General features: G+C 44.9%; 1 protein-coding gene across 4 annotated transcripts in view; it reads left to right on the forward strand.

Moving 5' to 3' along the window:
• CORIN (corin, serine peptidase) overlaps nucleotides 1-23,953 on the forward strand; it is a 1,135,185-nt gene that overhangs the window by 242,801 nt on the left and 868,431 nt on the right. For all 4 annotated transcript variants that reach the window (XM_069631711.1, XM_069631714.1, XM_069631713.1 and 1 more), the window contains one exon: nucleotides 13,951-14,095. In XM_069631711.1, the coding sequence (XP_069487812.1) occupies nucleotides 13,951-14,095 (145 nt within the window). The remainder of the gene's footprint in view (nucleotides 1-13,950; nucleotides 14,096-23,953) is intronic.

Here is a 23,953-nt window from a genome sequence, read left to right on the forward strand (position 1 = left end):
GAGAGAGCCCAGTCTTAGTTTGAGGGGTTGTTCTCATCAACAGCAACACGATCGGTAAGGCGTACGGCCATTTTAACTTGGTGCCAGCACACGTCTTAGCGAGCTTGTTCTTGGCACTTTGGGCATGTCTGGCCGAATGGAACCGTTTATCAATCTTCAATCCTTCACATATTTGTAGGATTACAGCAGCGATAAAGTGTGGCCCATTATCCGACCAGATGACTCTCGGCAGCCCGAACCTAGGAAAGAACTCTTTCAACAGAGTCTTTGCCGTGGTTATGGCAGTTGCATCTCTAACGGGGAAGGCCTCAACCCACTTGCTAAATGCACAAATGACGACCAACACGTATTTAAGATTGTTGTCAATTTTGAAGATTTTATCATTGGCCCATACACTGTGTAACATTTTAGTCAATTTACGCGCACAGACATGGGTCGGACCATGAGCCATAATGACCATCATTGTAATATAGGCGTCAGGGAGTAACCATTTTCCTTCAACATTGTCCACCCAACACCCATCACCATCCGATCTCCCTGCACTCTCGACCCATTTCTTTGTCTCCTCTACAGTAGCATCTGCTTGAATGTCTTTTACAGAATCAATACTTTCACCAAAGGTGCAGACATTTACAGTTTCCCTTACAGCATACATTTCTGAACTAAAATCAGTGGCAGTTTGTTTAGCTATCTGATCAGCAAAAGCATTCCCTTTTCCTATATGATCTGTAACCTTCTTATGTGCTGTACATTTTGCAATGGCTAACTGAACAGGGAGTGCGAGCGCTGAAAGTAATCGCACTATTAAATTGCTGTGCTGTATTTTTGTGCCTCGTTCTTTCCAAAGTCTACCGAAATTGTGAACTACCCCAAAGGCATACTGACTGTCGGTATATATATTTACTGTAAGCCCTTCAGAAAGTTCACAAGCTCGAGTTAATGCTATAATTTCTGCGGCCTGAGCGGAATTATGCATAATTCTTTTGGTTTCTACAATCGTGCTTAAGGTAGTGACGACATAAGCAGCCGTGGATGTACCATTTGGAAGTTTGAAACAAGAGCCATCACAAAATAGCTCCCCTTGTGGGCTATTCAAAGGCGTATCTTTCAAATCGATTCTACCTTTAGTCTCTTGTTCTGTAGTGTAAAGGCAATCGTGTGATGTTTCGTCACCATCAACAGTATCTTGCGGGACAGGTAAAAGTTCAGCCGGATTTAATACACAACACCTCTGAATTTGAATGTGGGGAGCAAACAAGATCAATTTGTATCTTGTCAATCGTGCAGAAGTAAGGTGTTGCGTTTGAGTTCTATTTAATAGAACATCTACAGAGTGAGGTACCATTAGGGTTAACGCATGACCCAGGACCATTCCCTCGCTCTGTTTTACAGACGCAGCAGCGACAGCTCTCAAACATCTCGGCAAAGCGCATGCAACAGGATCAAGGACGGATGAGAAATAGCCGCACAGCCTATTTTTCCCTCCATGTTCCTGCGTTAACACAGCCAAAGCACATCCATCACGTTCATGCACATACAACACAAAGGCCTTTTCATAATTTGGAGTTCCTAAAACCGGTGCCAAACACAGCGCGGTTTTGAGTAAATCAAATGCTGTCTGATGTTCCAAAGTCCATGGCAATGGCAAAGAAATGCCCTTCTTTGTCAAAGCCAGCATTGGTTTAATCGTTAACGAAAAGTTAGGGATCTACAATCTACAGTAAGAAGCCATACCTATCAGGGCTCGAACTTCCTTCTGCGTATTTGGGACAGACATGCCAGAAATAGTTTTTATTCGTTCAGGTGTCAACCTTCTTCCCTCCTTTGACAGGAGATAGCCTAAATAGGCGACCTCCTGCAACAATATTGGAATTTTTTGAGTGAAGTTTTATGACCATGTTTTGCTAGAGGACAAAGCAACAACATGGTGCCTTCTTTACAGGCACTTTCAGAATCAGCAGCCAAGAGGAGATCTACATACTGTACTAGCGTGCAAGTAGTAGGCAACTCGAGAGTATCGAGTTGCTCTTTCAATGCTCTACTATAAATACTTGGACTCTCAGTGTACCCTTGTGGTGCACGAGTGAATGTGAACGAGCGTCCACCTAGGGTAAACGCGAACAAATACCTACTATCCTTGTGTATAGGAATACTGAACAACGCATTTTTGAGGTCAACCTCGCTAAAGTGAGTGGCAGAAGCCGGAATCATAGTTAGTATCATAGTTACATCAGGTACAATGGGAAATTGAGGAGCCACAATTTTGTTAATAGCACGCAAATCAATTATAAGCCGAAAAGGAATCGCATTATCACCTTTTTTGTATACTGGCAAAATCAGGCTGTTACACAAACTACCTGTAATTTCCTCAATTACTCCACGATGCACAAAATCAGAAACTATACATTTCAAAGCTTGTTCGCCTTCGACTGAGATCTTATATTGTGGAAGGCGAGGCAGTTTTACTCCATGTTTCAAAATAATTTTAACCGGTTCAATTTGAAGAATACCCACATCATTATCATCAATTGCCCATAAGCATTCCGGAATGTTACTGAATTCTAGCGGTAAAGGTCGAGTCAAAAGCTGAGAGGCGAGTGATTGTTGAAGTGAAATTGTTAACCGAACTCTGTCCGAGGAGCAATGTATTACTACATTCAATTCCTTCAACAAATTTAACCCCAGCAAATTCTCTCCACAGTTTGTAGTAAGTAGAAATGGACACTGCTCCGTGAAGGGACCCACTGTTATCGGTACCCGCAAAGAGACTGGACAAACTACAGGTGTGCCTGAAAACCCTACGGAAACGTTGGATTGCCCCGACAGGGGAATGTTTGGAACCCGTGAATGGTCAATGGAACACTTTTGTGCTCCCGTATCTACTAAAAATAGAGGCTTCCTATTTCCCACCGCCATCTCAACGTAGGGACCTTTCTGATGAACGGGAATAGGCGTTGGTTCCAAATCTGCTTCGGGCAATCCTAACGAAACAAAATGTCATCAAAATGAAGTTCTTCAAAGAGGTACGCGGCAGAAGGATGAACAAAAATGTTTCTATTATCCACACTCGATACTTATTTATCCTGTGAAAAAGGTTGCTGTGATTCTGGCATAAACTGACCTCTACCAGGGCCCCTTACACCTGGGCAACCTCTGGATCGTCTACCCATGTTCCCAAATGACATGTGCTGCAAGGTCGGACATTGTGCGAGCCAGTGGCCTTCCTGTCGACAATAGGCACATTGGTTAATGGTTACCAGAGCCAGGGGCATACTTCCCTGTGGAACGTATTGACCTCTAAATTGCGTATTACCCCCTCTAGGGCTTCTAACAATCTGTTGTAATAGTACTTTTGTTTTCAGGTCACCCTTTCTTTTCTCAAGTTTTTCCTTTTCATTATTCACACATGAACTGTGAGACGTGTACTGAGCCATGTGCAGTACTTCTGATTGAGACTTCGCCTGCCAAGCCCTTTCGGAGGACATGATCTGTAACTGGATGTCAGGCAGCAATCCACGTACAAATTTGTCGACAAACAGCCTTTTTTCTGACTCTGTGCCTAAGTCTTGTCCACTGAAATCTGAAAATACCTGTTCGAACCGATTGAAGAACTCAGTAGCACCCTCAGACTTTCCTTGGACACAGGCAGTAAGCTTGTCCCAAATAATTCTTTTTTCAGGAACTATGGTTTTTAATTTTACAATAATCCTATCAGGCAAAGTTAATATCACTTGAGGCGGTCTCTCGCCAGCTGGTCTTTCTCTGTCGATCCTAACCATATTATCCCATGTATCTCCTAACCCAGGTACATCATCTACAGTCCTAATCTGTTTCCACAAATCAACCGGCAGGAGTACGGGAAATAATTAATCAACATCACTTAAGGTGAATACCGATGATTGTAAGACCGACTCTATTTCTTTATAGAACCCCGTCTGATTCTTTCTTATATCAGGAATAGATTGCTTTATGGTGTTCACTTCCTGTCTCGAGCACGTGACGTGAACAAACTGCGATGCATAATGTGCAGGAATGTCTACAGCGACTATACCTCATGCAGCATAGGCCGCAATCTCAACTTTTGGGACAAATGTCGGAGGGACCTCTCTCATAGGCAACTGAGAAGTAGGTAGCTCCGAACGCTTACTAAGCAACAGAGCCAAATCATGCGCTATGGCAGTCGAAGAGGTATCAATCGAAAAGGCTCTTTTATAAACACCCAACAATTCTGCGGGACAACAAATCTTTCTTTTTACACACTCATCCTGCAGGTATTCTACCATAACCTGTATCACTTTCTTTTTCATTTCTAACGTATACTGACTATACGTGTCATATACTTCATCTGGAGTTATCGACCTATCCAATATCCATCTGATCGCATCCTTTGTACGAATTCGCGCTTCCTCACCTACCAATTCCCGGCAAGGAGAAAACCGTTTCTGTAAGAATATAGCGCCTAAACTATCACCATCTGCTTCTTCATTCTGTAACTCTTCCAACTCCTTCCTATACACAAAAATCCTCTTGACATGCTCATATACTTTCTCCGCAGTATCCCTAGACAACGCTAAGGTGTTCAAATCCTGTAACCCTTGTGGGAGATCTACATCGTTTAATCTATTCCACATTATGCTTAAATGAATTCCTAACCCTTCAATAAAAACATTTTTCTCAGGAATACTTTTTAGATTTTCGAGTGTGGAAAAAACATCCTCTTGTTCACCTTTCTCCATCCAATGTTTAGCCCAAGCAATCAATTCATTCTTTTTATCTGGGGCACAGTATTACGAGTCACAACCCTTGATCCCGCTCCCTGGTCTACTACAAGCGATGCGGAATCACTTGGAAGAGGAAGAGTAGGCACACTCTGAATGTAAATAGGCAGAGGCAAGGGGGAAGGCAAAGGAGCGACAGCTGGAGGAACAACAGGAAGAACAATAGGAAGGACCGGGGGAACTATAGGAGGAGGGATAGCGACAGGAAGGGGCAAAGCACAAGGAGGAGGAACGTACGGGGTGCCGCAGAGGCATCCGGCCTTTGTTCATGCAAAGGTTTGTTAATCAATTCATCGGACGTATGAAAATCTTTCGAAGGGTAAATTTTCTGAATGCCTAATTGAAACACTCTGTCCGTGTTCCTAACTCATTCCAATTGTTTATTTTGATCATATAACAGTGCCTTTTCGGCATTCGTCATATGTCGACGCATTTGTTTCTCTCTACTCTTTTGTTGCTGCAAGGTTTCGGTTTTCCAACTGTGCAATGCGTCAAATTCTGCAGGTCTAGCCTGTTTCTTTATCAATACAGACTCTAAATATTCTAACCGAGGGATTTCGAAGCTACCATTGGTTGGCCACTGAAGAGTAGGGTTATGTCTGGTCTGTCGTTGCCAAATATCATAAAATGCTATACTACCAAAGCATTTCTTACAGTACATAGTACATGCCGGTGACCCCTCCTGTGGTGCGGGATGGCTAACTTCCAAAGATTGTCTGTCGCTGCAGAATAATGCCGTGAAGCAGGCAGACAATTTCCCAGGCATATCAGAATTCTGGTGTTACCTGGTCAAATGCTCGCGAGTACAATGCGCCAAATTCAAATTGTCAGGGTTAAATTAAGAATCGGGTCACGATTCACCTGACCAAAGGACTGGGAGGCCCGATCGGGTTACTAAGGACAATCTAAGGACCCACGTGTCTGGTGATTTTGGCAAATTTACCCACCTCGATATATGGACCCTCGTCAAGACTTCGTCCCGGGCTACAGCTCACCGTTCAGGGATCGGATTGTGCTGTTCTGTCGAGGAATTTGCTTCTCGTCCAGAGGGACTTTTTTGTTGACACCATCCGATCCCGGTCCGATAGCCGAGCCAACCTTCAACGAGACGAAGTCCATCTTGAGGGTCCCTATTCGGGCGCCATCTGTGGAATCAGAAAATACAATATTAAGGCTTTTACACCATGCAAAGAGAAATACACCAACACGGGCTTGTAAAGATTCCCAGAATCTTTATTGCAACACTGAACAGTTTACAAAACAAAGTACACAAATAGCTATTTGGCCGTTAGTACACCACAGAGACCACCAGCAGGTTCAATGTGAGCAGTGAACAGGAATAGCTAGCTGGACATCGGCATATTTATACAGTTTCTTCATAACGATGTCCAGCCTCCTACAAGTTAATCATGTACTGGGCTAGGGTTCGCATCAGGTTCATTCCTAATTTACATATCTCGTGCATGTGGTTTACTTCTTAATACATTTACTAACAAATACTATTATTCTCTGGGTTTAACTTTACACTCTTTACACATTCGGTTCAATGCAGGTCAAAACGATGTTTCGCGTATGATGTTTTAAATAGCATTATCGTTCTTGTATACACATCTTGTATAAACATTGTCGATTCAAATAATCCCCTGATCCCGAGGTCAACAAAGGACAAGGTCTACATGACCCTAACATGTAGCCTGCAGGCAGGTTGGACATTAACTCGCCTACAGAGGTTGAAGAGGTTAAAGTAAGAACAAGAGAACACAGGTCGGCCATTTTAGGCCACAGGGTGACTTTGCAGGACAAACAAAAATGGTGGCTTTAACCTAAAATGGAGGCTTGATTAACTTTAGGTCACGACCTTGCGATGCGGATTCCCTCGCAAAGCGACTGGGCATAGGCCAACATATACAATGAGGATGAAACGAGGGGGCGTGGCTAAGCAGCCATGGAATAGCCTGTGGTTCCCGTGAGCTCCGGGATCTGACGAATTGATCCGACGGTGTAACAGTTGATTATCCCACTGAAAAGCAACTTAAAGCTCAAGAAAAGGCATGCGAATGCAAGGAGCGGAACCTGTGCATGCTTATATCGCGTCCTGAGCTCTGGAAGGAGCGAATTGCTAAACTGTATTCCACGGCCAGCCGCAACATGAGAGCGAAGATGGTGGCGGCTGAGAACAAAGGACCCTTGTGACGAGCATTTTGGTGACGAGAGAGCTTCCCCAGCCGCTCATTATAGCTGCGAATTACTTCGTCTGATGTGTGGAGGCAGCGCGGATTGAGCGGCTGTGACCGCGGGAGCCTTTGCTGGTGTGGCGGGGGACCCGGTCATTTAACTTGTGCGTGGGCGGGCCAGGGACGTGCTGCCTGGCAACTGTGGTGGTTGATGATGGAGACTTGGTTGGGCGTGCGAGAAGCAGCCAGGCCCTGCTGCGCTGAGAGCCGCTGCAATGACGCATGAATACCGTGTCCCGCGGTGAGGACCGGAACGTTCGGGGCGGGCGCTGCCTGCCTCGAGAAGAACCGCTGGGCGGCTGGTTGGTGCATCGGGGGCTGGCCCCGTGACAAATGCAGCGCACACGTGTTGGGGTGCGACGCAGCTAAAGGGGCCCCCGTGGCACGGCGGAGGCCCTGGCCTACACTGAAAGCATCTGCATTGAGGATAAAGGCAGACTGTGTATGCGCTAGAGGCGCTGGAGACGCGAGGTGCGGCTGGACCCTGATGCATAGGTACTGCTGCGGTGGTGAATACATGCTGTATCCCGCGGAGCGGGTCCGAAAAGTCTGAGGCGGGCGCTGCACGCCCAAAACAAGGAGCTCTGTGGAGCGGATTGGACACCTGGAGAACTTGGATTGTGTGTGGTCCCACGTGGACCCGGCGAAGCTGTTGAGGGTAAATGAACCGGCAAGATACGTGTGTCTCCGTGGGCTGCGGGTAAACTACATTTGGGCACTGGTGCACCCTCTGATGTCGCACATGGTGGCCACAGGAGGTGACTTAAGGCTCTGTTAATAAACGGGATTCCTGTACGCCTCATAGGCGCAACCAATCTCCGCCTGCATTGCGTGTGCTAACAAACAGAACATAGCCCACCCAGAGCCGACTGCGCTCGCTGTGGCACGAGCAAGCTGGACAGTAGCCACCCTGATGCCCCAAGACTCTGGAAGTGCTACAGCAACAGCACATAGCCCAACTCAGACCCGTTTCTTTTTTTAAATTAGGGAGGTGCTATGTCGGCGAAGGGGTTGAGGACCAAGACCAAACAACCCACAATGGAGGTTTATGCAAAAGCGCAGAGGACCCCCAGAGCGATAGCGCAGAGTACGATTGCAACTTCTGTGGAGGGGGCCCCGGACGGAGATAAGCGACAGATCCTGGCGGCCATTACAGAGATGAGCACCAAATGGGGCTCAATGATGGCGGACTTGCGGACAGCCCTGGAGAACAAGATTGATGCGGTGGGCACTGAGTTGACCCTGCTACGACAAGATGTCAGAGCATTGGCGAAGAGAACGAGTGGGCTGGAAAGCGCGGTGAAGACCAATACTGAAGTCAGCACCAATAACGCAACTGAGGTTCACGTGTTAAAACGGCAAGTTGCTAATCTTGAAAACCGAGTGGAGGAGGCGGAAGGGAGGGCGAGAAGGAACAACATACGGGTGGTTGGCCTGCCGGAGGGGGAGGAAGGAAGATCCCACGAACTATGTGGAGAACATGATCCTCCAAGAAATAGGAGCGGACAAACTCTCACAGGGGTTCACGGTGGAGCGAGCGAATCGCGCCCTAATGAGGAAGCCACAACCGGGGGCCCCCCCGAGACCGATAATTGCGAGGATCTTGAACTACAGAGACAGGGAGAAGATCCTGGAATATTTCCGCAAGGGCGGTACGATAGAGAAAGCATCCGCCAACATCACGGCGTACCCGGACTACACGATGCTGGTGCAGAGGCAGAGGTATAGCTACGTGGCTGTCAAAGGAGGCTACGTGCGGCTGGCATTAAGTATATGCTCCTGTACCCGGCAAAACTGAAGGTGTTGCACAAGAGCAGAGCGTTTTTCTTTGATACGCCGGAGGACGCGGGGTCCTGGCTGGACCTGCAGGGTTGCCCAGAACAAGAGGCAGATCGAGATCATCGGGAAAAGGACTGAAGTGGCTGTCTCTGGAATATTGTGGGGGTTAGTGGGAGGGGGCCCCTTATTCGGGGAGGATGGCTAGTCCAGATGGACGTTGAATAACTTTTGGGACTTGTGCTCTGCACGGACTGGAATATAGTGAATACAATGCTAGAAGAAGTTGCATAGTGTTAACGTTAAGCGTAAATTTGACATTAGGAGTAACGGGACGGTAGAAGCCCACCCCTGAGAACTGGTAGTTGAGTGGCCACTAGGGCGACTTTACCCTACTGGGCCCTGGGCACAGGGTTGTGCAGGACAGGGCTAGATGTGGGGGTGCCTGAGATCCAGGGATGCAGCTGGGCAACAGTTGGGGGGTGGGGGGGTCTTGTTGGGGATGGGTTGGATAAGGGGAGGCGCAGGAGGGGGGGGGTTTGGTGAGTTTATAGTTGTTGGGAGTTCTAGTTTATATATGAGCCTACATAGAAGAGCCGTTTGGATGAATCTGTATCGCGAGGGCGGGAGGGATCGACCAGAGGTTGGGAGGACGATTATTGAGCCATGGGTGAGTTGAAAGTAATTACGTGGAATGTCAGAGGTCTTAATAGTTATTTGAATAGGAATAAGGTCATGCTGTATCTGCGAAGGCAGAAGATAGATATTGCACTGTTGCAGGAGACACACCGACGCGCGAAAAGATGGAGACGGTGGTGAAGAAATGGAAGGGAGTGGTGGTGGGCTCGCCATATTCTGCTTATGCTAGAGGGGTACTTACCTGGGTGGCGCCGCATGTCCTGTTCCGGTTGCTACAAGAGGTAGTGGAGACGAACGGGCGGTTGGTCATACTGAGGGGGCTGGTTGAAAATAGAGAGATGAAGCATCGTGAATTCATATGCCCCCAACCAAAACACAGCGACATATTTCAGAACGCTGTGCACCAACCTTAGTAAGTGAGTGGGTAGTGCGGTGATCTGGGGCGGGGACTTTAACTGTGTGATGGACCCCAAAGTAGATGGGTCAGATGACAAACTTGACAAGCCTGCCCCAGCGGCTAGGGCACTGCGGACACTGTTGGAAGACTTCGGTCTGACAGATGTGTGGAGGACAAGATTCCCCCAAGAGAGGCAATATTCGCACTAGTCTGCCCCGCAACAGCTGCACACGAGGCTGGATTATGTTTTTGCAACGGCGGATATACTTGCTGAGATTACCCTGGTAGAATATAAAGCGAGGGTCCTGTCGGATCACTCGCCATTGGTTCTTGGGTGGCAATATTGCCCCCCGAGAGCACGGATTCCAACATGGCGGCTTCGTGCAGAAGCGCTCAAAGATCCAGTTTTCAGAGAAGACGCCAGGGAAGAGATCCTTAACTATTTTGAAGTGAATACAGGTAGTGTGGATTCTGCAGGCACGTTATGGGAAGCCTTCAAAGTAGTGATGCGAGGGGTGGCCATTGCCAAATCAAAGGGTCTGCAGGGCGGGATCCTAGCTGACCTGGGAAAAACAGAAGGAGAACTGGAGAGAGTGTTGAAGGGTGGCAGCGTAGATATGGAACGGGTATTTAAACTACAACAGGAGTGTGTGGAGTACTGGGAGAGGCTTTGCAATCTCAACTATAAAAAATACATAGAGAGACAACACGCGGGGGGGGGATAAAACTGGACGCCTTTTAGCATGGCTGTATAAAAGTGAAACTCCTAGAATCCCCATCAGAACAATAACGAGAGAAGATGGGGAGGTAGTGGACATGCGAGAAGGAGTAAACAAGGAGTTTGCGGACTACTATACAGCGCTATATGGGGACAATGAGGGTTGCAGCCAAGAAGAGATAACGGAAACATTGGAAGATATAGGACTGCCTAAGATAAGTGAGGAGGAGAAAGAGGAGCTAGATGCCCCGATCACTCTTGAGGAGCTAGAAGAAGTAGTGAGACAGTTGCCTACTAGCAAGACCCCGGGGGCGGATGGATTCCCGAGTGAATTTTATAAAGTATATAGAGAGGAAGTTCTCCCCCCAATGTTGGAAATGCTCAACGAGGCGTATAAGATAGGACAGCTGCCGGAGTCGCTCAGAGAAGCGATCATAATACCGCTTCCCAAGCCTAATAAGCCAGGGCATAGCTGTAGCTCATACAGGCCTCTGTCGATGCTAAACCAGGATGGCAAAATACTGACGGCTGCCCTGGCAAACAGATTGCGGCGAATAATTAGCAAGTTGATACACCCTGACCAGACGGGCTATGTCCCAAACAGGAACATAACCCATAACCATAGGCGGCTCCGACGGGTGATAGAATGGGGTAGTAAGAATGATGGAGAGATGGTGATTGTGTCCTTGAACGCAGTGAAAGCTTTTGACTAGGTCAAGTGCCGTGGCTGCTGGCGGCCCTAAAGGGATATGGGATAGGGCCTGGCTATATCCGATGGGCGGAGATGTTGTATAGTGAGCCGCTAGCTAGAGTAAAAACGGGAGCGGTAATATCTGAAAAGTGGCAACTAAGTAGAGGCACCAGGCAGGGGTGCCCCTGGTCTCCGATGCTTTACATTCTGGCCTTGGAGCCCCTAGCTATATACCTCAGGCAACAATATAACACAATAGGTATTGAAGTAGGGGGGAAACGTCACCTGATATCCCTGTATGCGGATGACTTGTTACTATACTTGAGGTACCTGGAAGAAAATCTCCAGTATATTCTGGAGGTGATGGAGAGGTACGCGAGGCTGTCCGGGATAGCGGTTAATCCACAGAAATCCAGCATTTTTCCGCTGGGCAGCTATATGAGCACCCCTGTGAGATGACTACCAGTATTACAGACTCTGTGGGCGGTCAGCTCTTTCCGATATCTTGGAGTGGATGTGTACCACACGGTTGAAGAAGAGCATAGGCAAAATACTGAGGTAGCGGTTGCGAAAATCGAGAAATGTATAAACTTCTGGGTGAAGTTGCCCCTAGCAATGATGGGACGCGGGGCAATGTTGAAGATGGTGGTCCTTCCTAGGCTCCTACACTACTTTAGTAATATTCCGTATATGATACCCAAAATGTTTTTTGCCAAACTGAATAGTATGTGTAGGGACTTCCTGTGGCAAGGTACTCGAAACAGAGTGGCGTTATGGAAGCTGCAAAACTTTTATGAAAAAGGGGGGAGGTCTATTATGTGGCGAGTCAGCTACAATATGTGGCCAAATGGCTCTCAGACGAAACGACCCCAGAACTACGGTTGTTTGGACAGGACTGCGCCCCATTCCACTTGAAGGAAATGATCTGGTTGCCTGAGTCGAAAGTGAAACGGTTTTCGAACATGATGATGCTTGGATGGGGAATGTGGCGCAGAGCGTGCCGGATAATGGAAAATCCATTCCCGTGCTCCCAGCAGGTGCCGCTGGCCGCGCTGGTAGGAGATGATGAGCAACTGAGGGTGATTATCCGGACCCACTGGGAATCGGTGGGGTTGGTGACGTTAGGGGATATATGGCGGGAAGGGGTCATTACGGATTTCGGAGTGCTTGAGGAAGAAATGGGGTTGCATTCGGGCCAATATATTACATATCATAGAATTGTACGGAGAATTCAGAACACGTGGCCTGAAACTGTATTAGAGGAGGAACCGGATGCTTTCATGGGGGCAATATATGATTTTTCTGAGGGAGGGCACGAGATCTCTAGACTGTATGAGATGGTGATGCATAAGGTCGGTAAGGAGCCGACGCAGCTAAGGTAGGACTGGGAGGCGGAAGTGGGAGCCCCGATGGAAGTTGGGATGTGGGAATGCACCCTTGGGTACCACAAAAGGGTGTCTAGGAATGCGAGATTAAAACAAATACAGTTGTATGTGACACACAGAGCATACTTGACACCTTTGAGGATATCCAGGTTTGCGAAGGCTGGTAGACAGCCGTGTCCCAAATGCGATGAGGAAAAGGCAGATATGACGCACATGTTTTGGTCATGCGCAGTAATTGGGCATTTCTGGGGGGAAGTGGCACAGAAATTAACGGAAAAAGGGATCACGATCGTCATAGACACTGCATTGGGCCTGCTTGCTGGGAGGGTTCCCCAGATCACAAAAACTTAAACATGTTGGAAAGCTCAAGGACTTAGCATACGTGCTTGCGAAAAGAACAATTGCTATGGGGTGGAAAACGTGTCACAAGCCACGAATAGATGTATGGTGGAGGGAACTGCAGAAATGGGCGGAGGCTGAAACGGTGGTATGGCAAGAAGCGAGTAGCGCAGGGGGAGGGGAGGAGGCAGGAAACCTGATGGCATGGAAGTCATTAATAGCAGAATTATTTGGTACGATACAAGACCTGGCAGAATCCACGGGAAGTGATACCCCGCCACAGACAGCGAATACACGGCGCGAAACATGAATAGGCTCATAAGGGGGGGAGCAGTGCGCATGATTATTCAATGAACAGTTGATCTATTATATAATGCACTGCATGTTTGGCTTGTATTATTGTTTGGTTTGAAAAATTAATAAAATTTGTTAAAATATTGTTTCGTCCTCATTTTTTTTTTTAATCAGTTTTAACAGTATGGCTCGGTAACTCTGTATGGCCCAGAAATTGGCCTATTAGGGGGAAGTCGCGTTATTCCTCCAGTGTCGCTGAGCTGGCTGCAGAGCTCTTAGCGCGACACTTCTGTGATGATAGGGAGCGTCTCACCAATAGCCCTGCAGCCAGGGCAGCAACACCGCTTTCAGTGCAGTGCCCCCGTGATGAGGGAGCACCATGCTGAGGCCCGTGGGGTATATAAAGTCACATGCTTTTCTTGCTCACCTTTCTGCACTAAAATAAAGTAGGTGGGCTACTCAAATAGCAATCTACAGTCACTTTTATCGATGTATCTATGATATATAGTATGAGAAAATGCACAAGTAGTGAATTTTAATGCAGATTATTTGTATCGCTTTTGGTCATCCCAGACCCTCTCCGTATTGAGTCATGTAGCAGCACTAACGCTCGAAAAAGCACCAGGTGTATGTAGTTTATTAAATCATCAGTTGAATGAATACTTATTCATTTTTCCCGCCTATTCCTCTGCACTGCAGGTCCTGGAAGCTGACGAGGATAACATGGGGGGTGGCTGCTCCAAGAAACTGGCCTCTGCCAAGTACCTCCGGCTTCTGCTGCTCGTGCTGGTCCCGTGCATCTGCGCTCTTATCCTGCTGCTGGTCATCCTGCTCACATTTGTTGGTGAGTAGCGCGCAACCTTTTCATGTGTGCCTGGCTGCTGGAGACATTTTGTGAACCTTGCTGAACCATCTGGTCGTTGTTGTAATTGGGAGGGTGTGGATTGGTGGGTAGACGAGTGCATGAAGCTTTTTGCTGGCACTGCGTCACACCTTTCTTTTCATGTTCTAGTAGTGCTTTTATATGTGGTGGTGAAATATTGAGCTCTGTGTGGCATGCCATCCACAATGGGGGTTGTTTGTCGACAGAGGGTGATTAATGCCATTTATCATTGAGAAAGTAGGACCTCGGCACGAGTTCTGCAGGTAAAGAAGTGGCAGCAATTCTGTTCCTGACATTATTTGCCGGCGATGGAATCACTGCCACTTTTACTGCACCACCGAATTCTGAGTGTGGAGGTAAAATGGAGGATTCAGATCCAGCAAAAAGCTGGATGTAAATGGTCCACTTTATATCCACTAATGGGCTGCTTTACCCTGCAGTATTACTAAATGTAGTAAATCTATGGAAAATCCCAATTTGTTCTATGGACTCCAAAAACTGGGATTTACAGCACGATATCACCAACTGTAATCCTGCGGTAATGTCACAGGACTGAGTGGCGGCAACAGTAAATGATTTTGGCAGTAAACCGGCAGTTTTCGCACCGATTAACCGTCTGACTTGTAAAGAGGCCCTTAGTCGGGATTTCTACTAGCTGAGACACTCAACGTTTTTTGTGACGGATAATAAACCACACTCATTCATTATTGGTGTATTCAAGTGTCAGCAACCTGCGACCATCCAGAGGTTTTGGCGTACGACTCATGCGCTCATCGCCATTGAAGAAGCTTGCTTTGGCTAATGGCATCTGTAAGCAGAAATAAAGAGGCAGAAGGACAGTAGCAATGAGGCAGTTCCGGGCATTACGGACATGGCAGCCTGGAACTTTAGAACTGTTTGAGAACGTTGTGCTGCTTGTAAATGTTTAAAATCACTCCTGCTGCACGTCAGAGCAGGCAGCACTAGCAGCGAGGCAGTGCCGGGTATTTGGGGGTTTGGCCAGGCTGCCAAATGACTGAGGTCCTGGATCACAAAACCAAAGGACTTATCACACGGGTGAGGAACATGTGGGAAGGGGGAAAGCAGAGAAAGATTTGTTTTTTCCTCCCAAAGTCAAATCTGGATGTTACTGAGACTTTTGTGAGCTTTTTTTCACTCAAACGATTTGACAGAGTTGTCCTGCTTTGTTTGCGGCTCTGTCCTACTGGGCAGGATGTAACGCTTTGGCGAGCAGATCCTCCTGATTGCTCATTGGTGTTGGGGTTTCCCCTGCTTTGTTTAAATAAGTGCAAAATGGCACACACTCTGCAAGCAGACAAATTGAAGGATCCCAAATGGTTATTGAAAATGTGATTGAAACCTCCTTAGTTAAGGATCATTTTTATTATTTATAAAAATAATTTACCATTACCGCCACTCAGTCCTGTGGCTGCAGGATTACAATTGGTGCTATGGCGGTGTAAATCCCAATTTTTGGAGTCTATAGAAATAATGCGGATTTCATTTATTTGTATGTTATATAAAGCGCAAACCTTGCCATACAAAATGATACATTTACAATATTGGAGAACAATACCATTTTTTAAAAATGAGTTGGAAGGGGCGTGGCCAGGTGCCGACGAGATGGCAGTTTAGCCGCAACGCTCCCGCTCTGTATTAATTTGATATTTCAGCTTCATCTTACAATGCATACTGAATTGCCACATTAAATACCTTGGTAAGTTTGAAGAATATCCTTGGTGGTCTGTTGGGCACTGTGCATCATGTGCTGTGACTCAACGAAGAAGCCACGTCGGAGGCAGAGACAGGCCAATGAAACGGGCAGTCCCGTGACACGCTGTCCGTAGCTCCTGTCAGCTGGCCTGGATATGCGCGTGTGGGAGGGCTCGCTGGCAGTGGGGCGTGTTGTTTCTCTCCTAACACGGGCCTGGCACTGTTGGTTTTCCTCAAAAAGGTGATCATTTAAGGACATTTAAAAGTACAGACAAGTATTGTTGCACAAAGTGGATTATTGGTGAAATTCCCATTTGAATCATATGTTTATACATAAACATAAAGACACTTTTTTTCTTCTCTTTTATACATTTCTCCTGCATAAATATTTTGCCAACCCCAACAAATGACATTATTCTACAATCTGTTTTATAATCTTGTTTTGTTTACGAAGGCTGCTAAGCCTTAAGGGCCACCAACAATAGAGCTGCCGTATGCCTCTAAAGGTCTCATAGGTCAAATATTACCCATTCTGCTGTTTTTCTTTACATAAAAGTACAGTAAAACTATAGCTGATATTTAATTACATCACACCTGCCTGCTTTTGAGAGTCGGAGGTTATTTGCCTCATGTCTGGCTAATATTCACTAACTTAGTAGCTGAATCTCCAAGAGCTAGACCCGAATTGCCTTCCTTTTTTACATAATGGCACATTAAACTTGCTTGTACCACAAATTGGGGAAAGAGAAAAAAAGGAAAACGTTTACCATTGTATAGGTACATTGTCAAGAGACGCTTAACGGAACGCTCTCATACAAAGTGTAACATCAATTTACCATAATTTCCCTCAATATGGCTTCCATAAAAAGTCAAAGAAATACCCATTTCTACTTCGAACAAAAGACCAAAAAGTGAGTCGCTGCCTCCTAAAATATGATACACTAGATGCTACGATGCAGCCTTTCATGGAGGCAACACATGTTAAACTCCAGCAAATGGACAATAAATGGTCTTCCTTTGAAGCAAGAAACTCTGAAGTAGAGCAAAGGGTCAGCACTGCTGAAGATGTTACAGGGAGAGTTCAAGTACTCGAGAACACTGTCAAAACTTTACAGAAGCACACAGACAATTTACAAAATCGCAACAGAAGAAATAACCTGCGAATTGTTGGGCTATTTGAAGGAGTTGAAGGAAATGATCCAATCCCGTTCACTAATACTCTCTTAATGAAACTTATAGACCTCCCGTCCTCAATAAAGCTGAATATCCAAAGAGCACATCGTATTGGACCTTATACATCGGTGCCACCCTCTAGCAGCACTAACAAATTCTTCAAGAGAAATGATATTTGCCCTATTAGACTTCACCCATGTGCTTATGATCCTGGAGGAAGTTAAATTGATTAAACATCTAACCTGGAATGGCAGAAAACCTTTCATCATCCAAGATGTATCTAATGCCACAGCAGCCAGAAGGAACAAGCTTCTTGCTCTTAGACCTGCTCTTAAGCAGCTTAATGCGAAATACGGCATTATACATCCAGCCATCCTCAAAGTGACCCTCAATGGTCATACATCTTCTTTTCAACATTCTATTGCCTTAAGACATTTTATTCAAAACCAGAGGAAGGATGATATGGATTCATCAAAATCACATACCTGAGACACATATATCAAGTTTCCTTATATACTAATTAACTTCCACATATTTTTTTTCCTTTTTCGGAGCAGGGTTTGAGGCGAGCCATTTCCTTCAAAGGCTCCCCCCACCCCTATTTCAGTATTTATTCTTACTCTGCAAAAATGGGAGTGGCCATTTCCTGTTAGCCACTACCATCAATAAAGTTCTCTTTTCTTCTAGTTTGTTGCTCTCCATGCTGGTTTTGTTAGTCTCCCCATCTCCATTGTCTTTCCCATGTGTGTCTATGTTGAGTACATACATGAAAATGATCACCTTTCAGAAGATCAACTACAATATTTGGCTTAATCTATTTGCTGAAATATTTTGTATACATCTCACATTATGCTTAACTCTAGGCTCTATTTCAAGTTTTAGTGTACTGCTATAATCCTTTGAATTCAATGGAACAACATGGAATGTCAAAGGGTTACATAACCCTATAAAAAGGCAGAACATTTTCTCTCACCTTAACAGAACTAAACCCTCCATTGCATGTATTCAAGAGTCCCATCTTTCCAATGTAGGATCGGCCAAATTGGGTTGGTCAAGTCTTCTCAAGCGCAGCCAACGGGAAGAAGAATTGTGTCATTACCTTAATTAGTAAGACATCTAATTTGCAAACTAATCTGATGATATAGGTAGATTGGTTGATTCCATTGAATTCACTATCCTTAATGTTTATGGACCTACATAGTCGGATCCCTCTTTCTGGGTACAATTTTTAAAAACCACATCTTTCTAACCCCAATAATTTGATTGTGTATGGTGGCTGCAATGAGATTATAGACCCTTACCTGGATAGAAATTCTAATGTACGATATAAACCTGCTAAGTCACATATGCAATTTACTAAATTGATTTCCGAATTAGGTCTCATAGATACTTGGCATATTACTCACCCCTCTGATTTAGATTTCATCTTTTTCTCTAGTCCTCACAAAACCCTATCTAGATTAGACTACATGTTTATCTCTAAACCCCTTGTAAGTTCTATTGTTGATGCCAAAATTGATTGTATAACATTATCGGATCGTGCCCCTGTCCATCTACAGTTATCTCCTCCATAAAAGTCCTGGACCCCCAATAGATGGAGATTTAACTCAGCCCTGTTCAAGGATGACACATTTACTTCCTTTATATCAAAATAACATAATCATTACTTTTCAGAAAACCTAAGCCAAGATACCTTAGTTTCTAGTAATTGGGACTGCTATAAAGCGGTCCTGTAAGGACACATTATTTCCTTTTGAAGCTGGCAAAAAGAAAGCACTTAAGTTAAGAGTCAGAAAACATTCTGAGAGAATTTAAAGTTCTTGAATCTCGTTTTGCTCTCACTAGCTCAGAAACACTCCTAAACTCTTCGAGTTCAGTATAATAAAATAGTCAACTAATATTCTTGTGACAATCGCCTGAAATATAAAGCAAAAATCTACCAGCTATCTAACAGATCAAGTAAGTAATTACCTTCATACTTGAAAATTTAAATAGGGAAAGCTAAGATTGCAGTTATCAAAGATAGCATTGGTGATAGAAAGTTTTCAGATAAGGAAATTGTTAAAGTTTTTACTGATTTCTATAAAAAATTATATATGTCAGAAGTTTCCCTAACAATCAGTCTACAAAAAATCTTCTGGAGATCACCCCTCGTTCTACACCACTGGTCAATCATCAATCACTCAATGCCCCTATTTCCTGCAACGAAATTCAGAAAGCCTTCAAAGACCTTTAAAAAAAAGGTAAAGCCCCTGGACCAGATGGATACTGATTTTACTAGTGATTTTTACACATTTTCTAAAGATATTCTTGCACCCAAACTCAAAGAATTGTTCTCTCAATTTACTCAAGATGGGAATGCTCGAGGATAATTTTTAGAAGCTATGCTTATAATATTCCTCAAGCCTGCTAAAGATCTTGAGCTCCCCCAAAGCTATAGACCCATCTCCCTTATTAATACGGATTGCAAAATCTTTGCGAAGATTCTAGCCAACAAACTTTTACCAGTGTTGGCCAAACTTGTTAAACAAGATTAGGTAGGTTATATTAAAGGTAGACTCTCCTCCTCTAACATAAGATTGCTTTTAATTTCATAGATCATATTAGAAGCTCTAATGACTCATTTGCAGTGGTTCCCCTTGATACTGAGAAAGCTTTTGATAGAGTGCATTGGAATTTTATGTTTAAAGCCTTTAAATGGCATGGCCTTGAAACCCCATTTTTAACAATGGTCAAAGTGCTCTATTCCAATCGAGTGACATCCATGTTCATTAATGGTCACATATCCCCATATGTTCTCCCTATTCATGATGCACTCGCCAAGGTTGTCCTCTTTCCCCACTCTTATTTTTAGAAAAACTAGAAATATTAAAGGCATTACTTGCAGTAATATGCAAATCAAACTAGCAGCATTTACTGATGACATCCTACTACTACTTAAAGATCCTATTTCTCCTCTACCACACAGCTTAGATTTGATTTCACAGTTCTCGGCTGTCTCGGGGTATAAACTAAGCACTGATCAGTCCGAAATTCTGACCCATCAATGTTCACTGCACCAAACATCACATATTAACCACAGGTATGAAAAGGTGTCCAAATGGTTTTAAATATCTTGCCATTCATATCTCATCCTCTATTAAAGACATGGTTAAACTAAATACTACCTCCCTTCTATCAAAAATTTAGGAAATTACCAGCTCCTGGTCCCCTTTATACCTTTCATGGTGGGGTAGATTGAAATCCATTAGGATGATGATTACAACTATTATTTTATATTTATGATATATGCTTCCTTCCTCTTTCTTTAAGTCTATTGACTCTAAGCTAGCCAAATTACTTTGGTGGAAAAAGAAACATAGATTGTCTCTTAACAAACAACAAACTCAAATTATCATGGGAAGCTGGAGGAGTTGGGTTCCCAGATTTTAGAAATTGTCATGTTGCTTTTGTTCTAAAGCAGGTTCAACTGTGGTTCTCCCTTGAATATTCGGAAGATGTGCCTCAATGGATGTGTCTAGAGAGAGCAATGGTATTCTCCCTAAGTCTAGCTGACTACTTCCTTATTAAAGCCAGAACAAGATTTATAAAGTGTACGACCCACAATTCTATCTTCGCGTTGCTTAAGAAGATATTTAGTCCCCTCTAATACTGAGTCATTTCAATATATTTCTTCATATATATGGTTTAATCCTCTAATCGGAATAAAAAATGTCACTTTTTTGGAGGCCATGGTCTCCCTGGACATTAAGTATCTTGATCAACTAATTGTTCTTGGTAATCCAATTGATTTTATTACGTTTATGGACAAACTTAATGTACCCTTCTGTTTTTACAGCAATTTCTTTCCATTATTAATGTCATTGGGCAAGTAGTATATTCTGACACTAACCACTCTAATAACTCTACACCAGTTCTGTCTTTGACTTCCAATTTATTAAATAATTGACAAGACTGGTCTTGGCCACAGCCAGCCCTCAAGACACTGCAGGCCTTAAGACAAGATACAGGATGTGCATGACCTGACTAACATTGAAGTTATTTCATGGAATACCTGTGAGAGTGCAAACTTGAATAGATATTTGTTGAAGTATGCTGCTAATACTCTCCCCCGCATATATTTATTCCAGGAAACTGTGATTGTTGATCATTTCTGTATAGAGGGCTTTTATACCTTCTCGCATCCTGCCTTTAAAGGTATAGTGGGACGACCGAGCGGGGGCTTGACCATAGCCGTAGATTGTAACCTGGGGTTTAATTGTAAATTGGTCTGTAGCAAAGATTGGCTCCTGGGCATTACACTGGATGTAGAGAATGTGCTGGAGCCAATCTTGCTCTTAAACCTTTATTGGAATCCGATGAAAGTGCCGTTTGACAATGTGGAGGAGAGCCTCAGTGAGATCTTGGGGGGAATGGTGCCGGATGGTTTTAGGAAGCGTATTTGGGAGGTGACTTTGACTCTTTTTGTGCTGAGGGCACCCAGTGGAACGTGGGGGGGGAGCACTCATAATATTCTTCACCCCAATCTTAGCCGGGGAATGCAGTGGGATATTATTTTGGAGGGACTGGATCTGGGGATGTTGGATCACCCCTGTAACTCGGAATCACTCAAGCATACGTGGCAAAGGGGTTCCCACAGCACCAGGATTGATTTATTCTACGTGGTCAATGGATGGAAACAAGCTGGTGGCAACCTCATTCATATAGGTATCGAACATGGGGACCATACCCCACTGGCTTTCTTTCTGACTATGGCTCACTTGTGAATACATGTCACGCCAGACCTTGTAGAGCTTTTAGTGGCGAAACAAGGGAGACTGGTTAATTGGAATACCAATACCATTAGGAGATTTAATTCCCTTCTTACAGATTACTTAACAAAAGCTGTCCAACCTGATTTGGGGGATGGTTCCTTTTTACGAGGGGGGAATTTTTATAACAACATTATACTTTCCAATGCCTATAAGATTAGCAAAGTGGGAGGTAATTCCATCAAAAAATCGCAGAGTTTATGGTGGGATACTAGAATTTATTATTCTAAAATTGATAAACGTAGGGACTTTGTGGCTCTTAAACAATAGTCCTTCTCGATAACTTGGGTTTGTGGTTTTAAAAAGAAAGATTATCCTTAGACATAACAACTTGGTTAAATTGCTTAGGATGGGCCATTATCTGAATTCCCACCAGAACATGATAGAAAATCTCTTAAGGGTATGGATGGCAAATTCTGGTCCACTGTTAGTAGGACTCTAGACCCTTCTAAGGGTAGTTTAGATTGTCCAATCCAAGCTGATGCCTGGATTGCTTATCATACTAACAAATTTGCATTGCCCTCTAAGTTTGTGAAAGGTGGTGGTTCTGATTTAGGGTTTCCAGTTGCAGGAGGATGTACATGGAATCATGAGGATATTTATGTGGGCTATTCAGGAACTTAAGCCGTCTAGAGCCCCCAGCCCTGATGGCATCCCTCCTTTTGTCATCAAGGCGGACCCTGAGCTGTGGGGTAACCTCCTGAAACTGGTATTCACTTATATCTTTGAGACCCACACTGTCCCGGCCTCCTGGGTTCAATCCATCAGTGTGCCCATATATAAGAAGGGCGATGTCTTAACTCCTAGTAACTATAGACCTATAGCGCTCATTGATGCGGCTAGTAAGATTTTTGGCATTTTGCTCTTAAGAGATCTTAATAGTCTGGTCAGGCATAATCTACTTCTTAGCAAACTTCAAGTAGGTTTCAGGGAAGAGCTTGGAATCAGCTTGAATGGAATGGTCTTGGCACATCTAAGAGATTCGGTACATCAGTCAAATATAGGAGATGTGTTTATGGCATCATTGGACATCTTGAATGTAAGTGTCCCCAGAAACGCACCCCCCTTAGTGAGAGTCAATAATGGACACACCCCAGAAGGGGAATGAGGCCAGGACCAAGTGTGGGTGAGATCAAAAAGAGCTTTATATATTTCAATATAGGGCATGCAAAGGACTCTGCAAACTCTGAGAGTGCTCTGTCCGACAATAGCAAAGACAGTCAGTTATATTACAAATACACGTCATGCATGAGGTAAGCTATAGGGGCCACAGACTCTTAGGGATTGGGTGGTGATGGCTAGGTGGTATACAATGTATACACTTGCTTCTCCAGGATTGGCGGACGTTGGTGCTGCGCCACGTGGGGTGGGAGGTCAGCTGGGCTCATCGGGGTGGAGCGCAGGGTCGGACATGCTTTGTAACAACGATTGATAACTAAACTAACATTTGCCCTTTTGGCCACACATTCCCACCCATTCGTCACACTTCATGTTTTCTATTGATTTGCAACTCTTGTAATCGCTGACCTTAGATCAGTACATGGCCAGGAACATTGATATGCGATCTGGAGTGTCTCAATACATCAGTTTGGAGGATACCTTAGGTTCAAGCAATCCAGTCTCATGGGCATAGTCAGGGGCATGGGCGGGGGTGCTTGACTAACCAGCCTTGGCAATTTCGGTGAGGGATGGTATTACGATCTGTTGGTACACGTGTGGGCGCCCCCCTTTCTAGGGTCATTAACTCGGGGTCGATGGAGGTACTACTGGCCCATGGGGGGCATGTGACTGGTGCCTGAAAGGCAGTGGGATTTAGGACCAGGTAGCTCGTAAGTCATGGAGTCAGGCTGTGGCGGCCTCTGACACGGGGGAGGCAGGCGGATGCTTGAATGGGTCCAGCACGATCGGGAGGGATGGCAAAGCTGTGCTGTTTGAACACCGGCTATCTCGAGAGGGCCTGGGCAGGAGGAGGGGGAAATGGCCTTGCAGCTCTGTGCGTGGCATCTTGCACAAGGCGGTTTACTGTCGCATGGGTGAGGGGCGACTAACAACACATGGGGTTTTTAAAAGCGCTCATATGTATTTGCATTAAAATGGGATACTAGCTGGGGATCATACTTTT

The sequence above is a fragment of the Ambystoma mexicanum genome, chromosome 6q, assembly GCF_040938575.1.
Source record: "Ambystoma mexicanum isolate Mex_15411 chromosome 6q, UKY_AmexF1_1, whole genome shotgun sequence".
NCBI lineage: Eukaryota > Metazoa > Chordata > Amphibia > Caudata > Ambystomatidae > Ambystoma > Ambystoma mexicanum.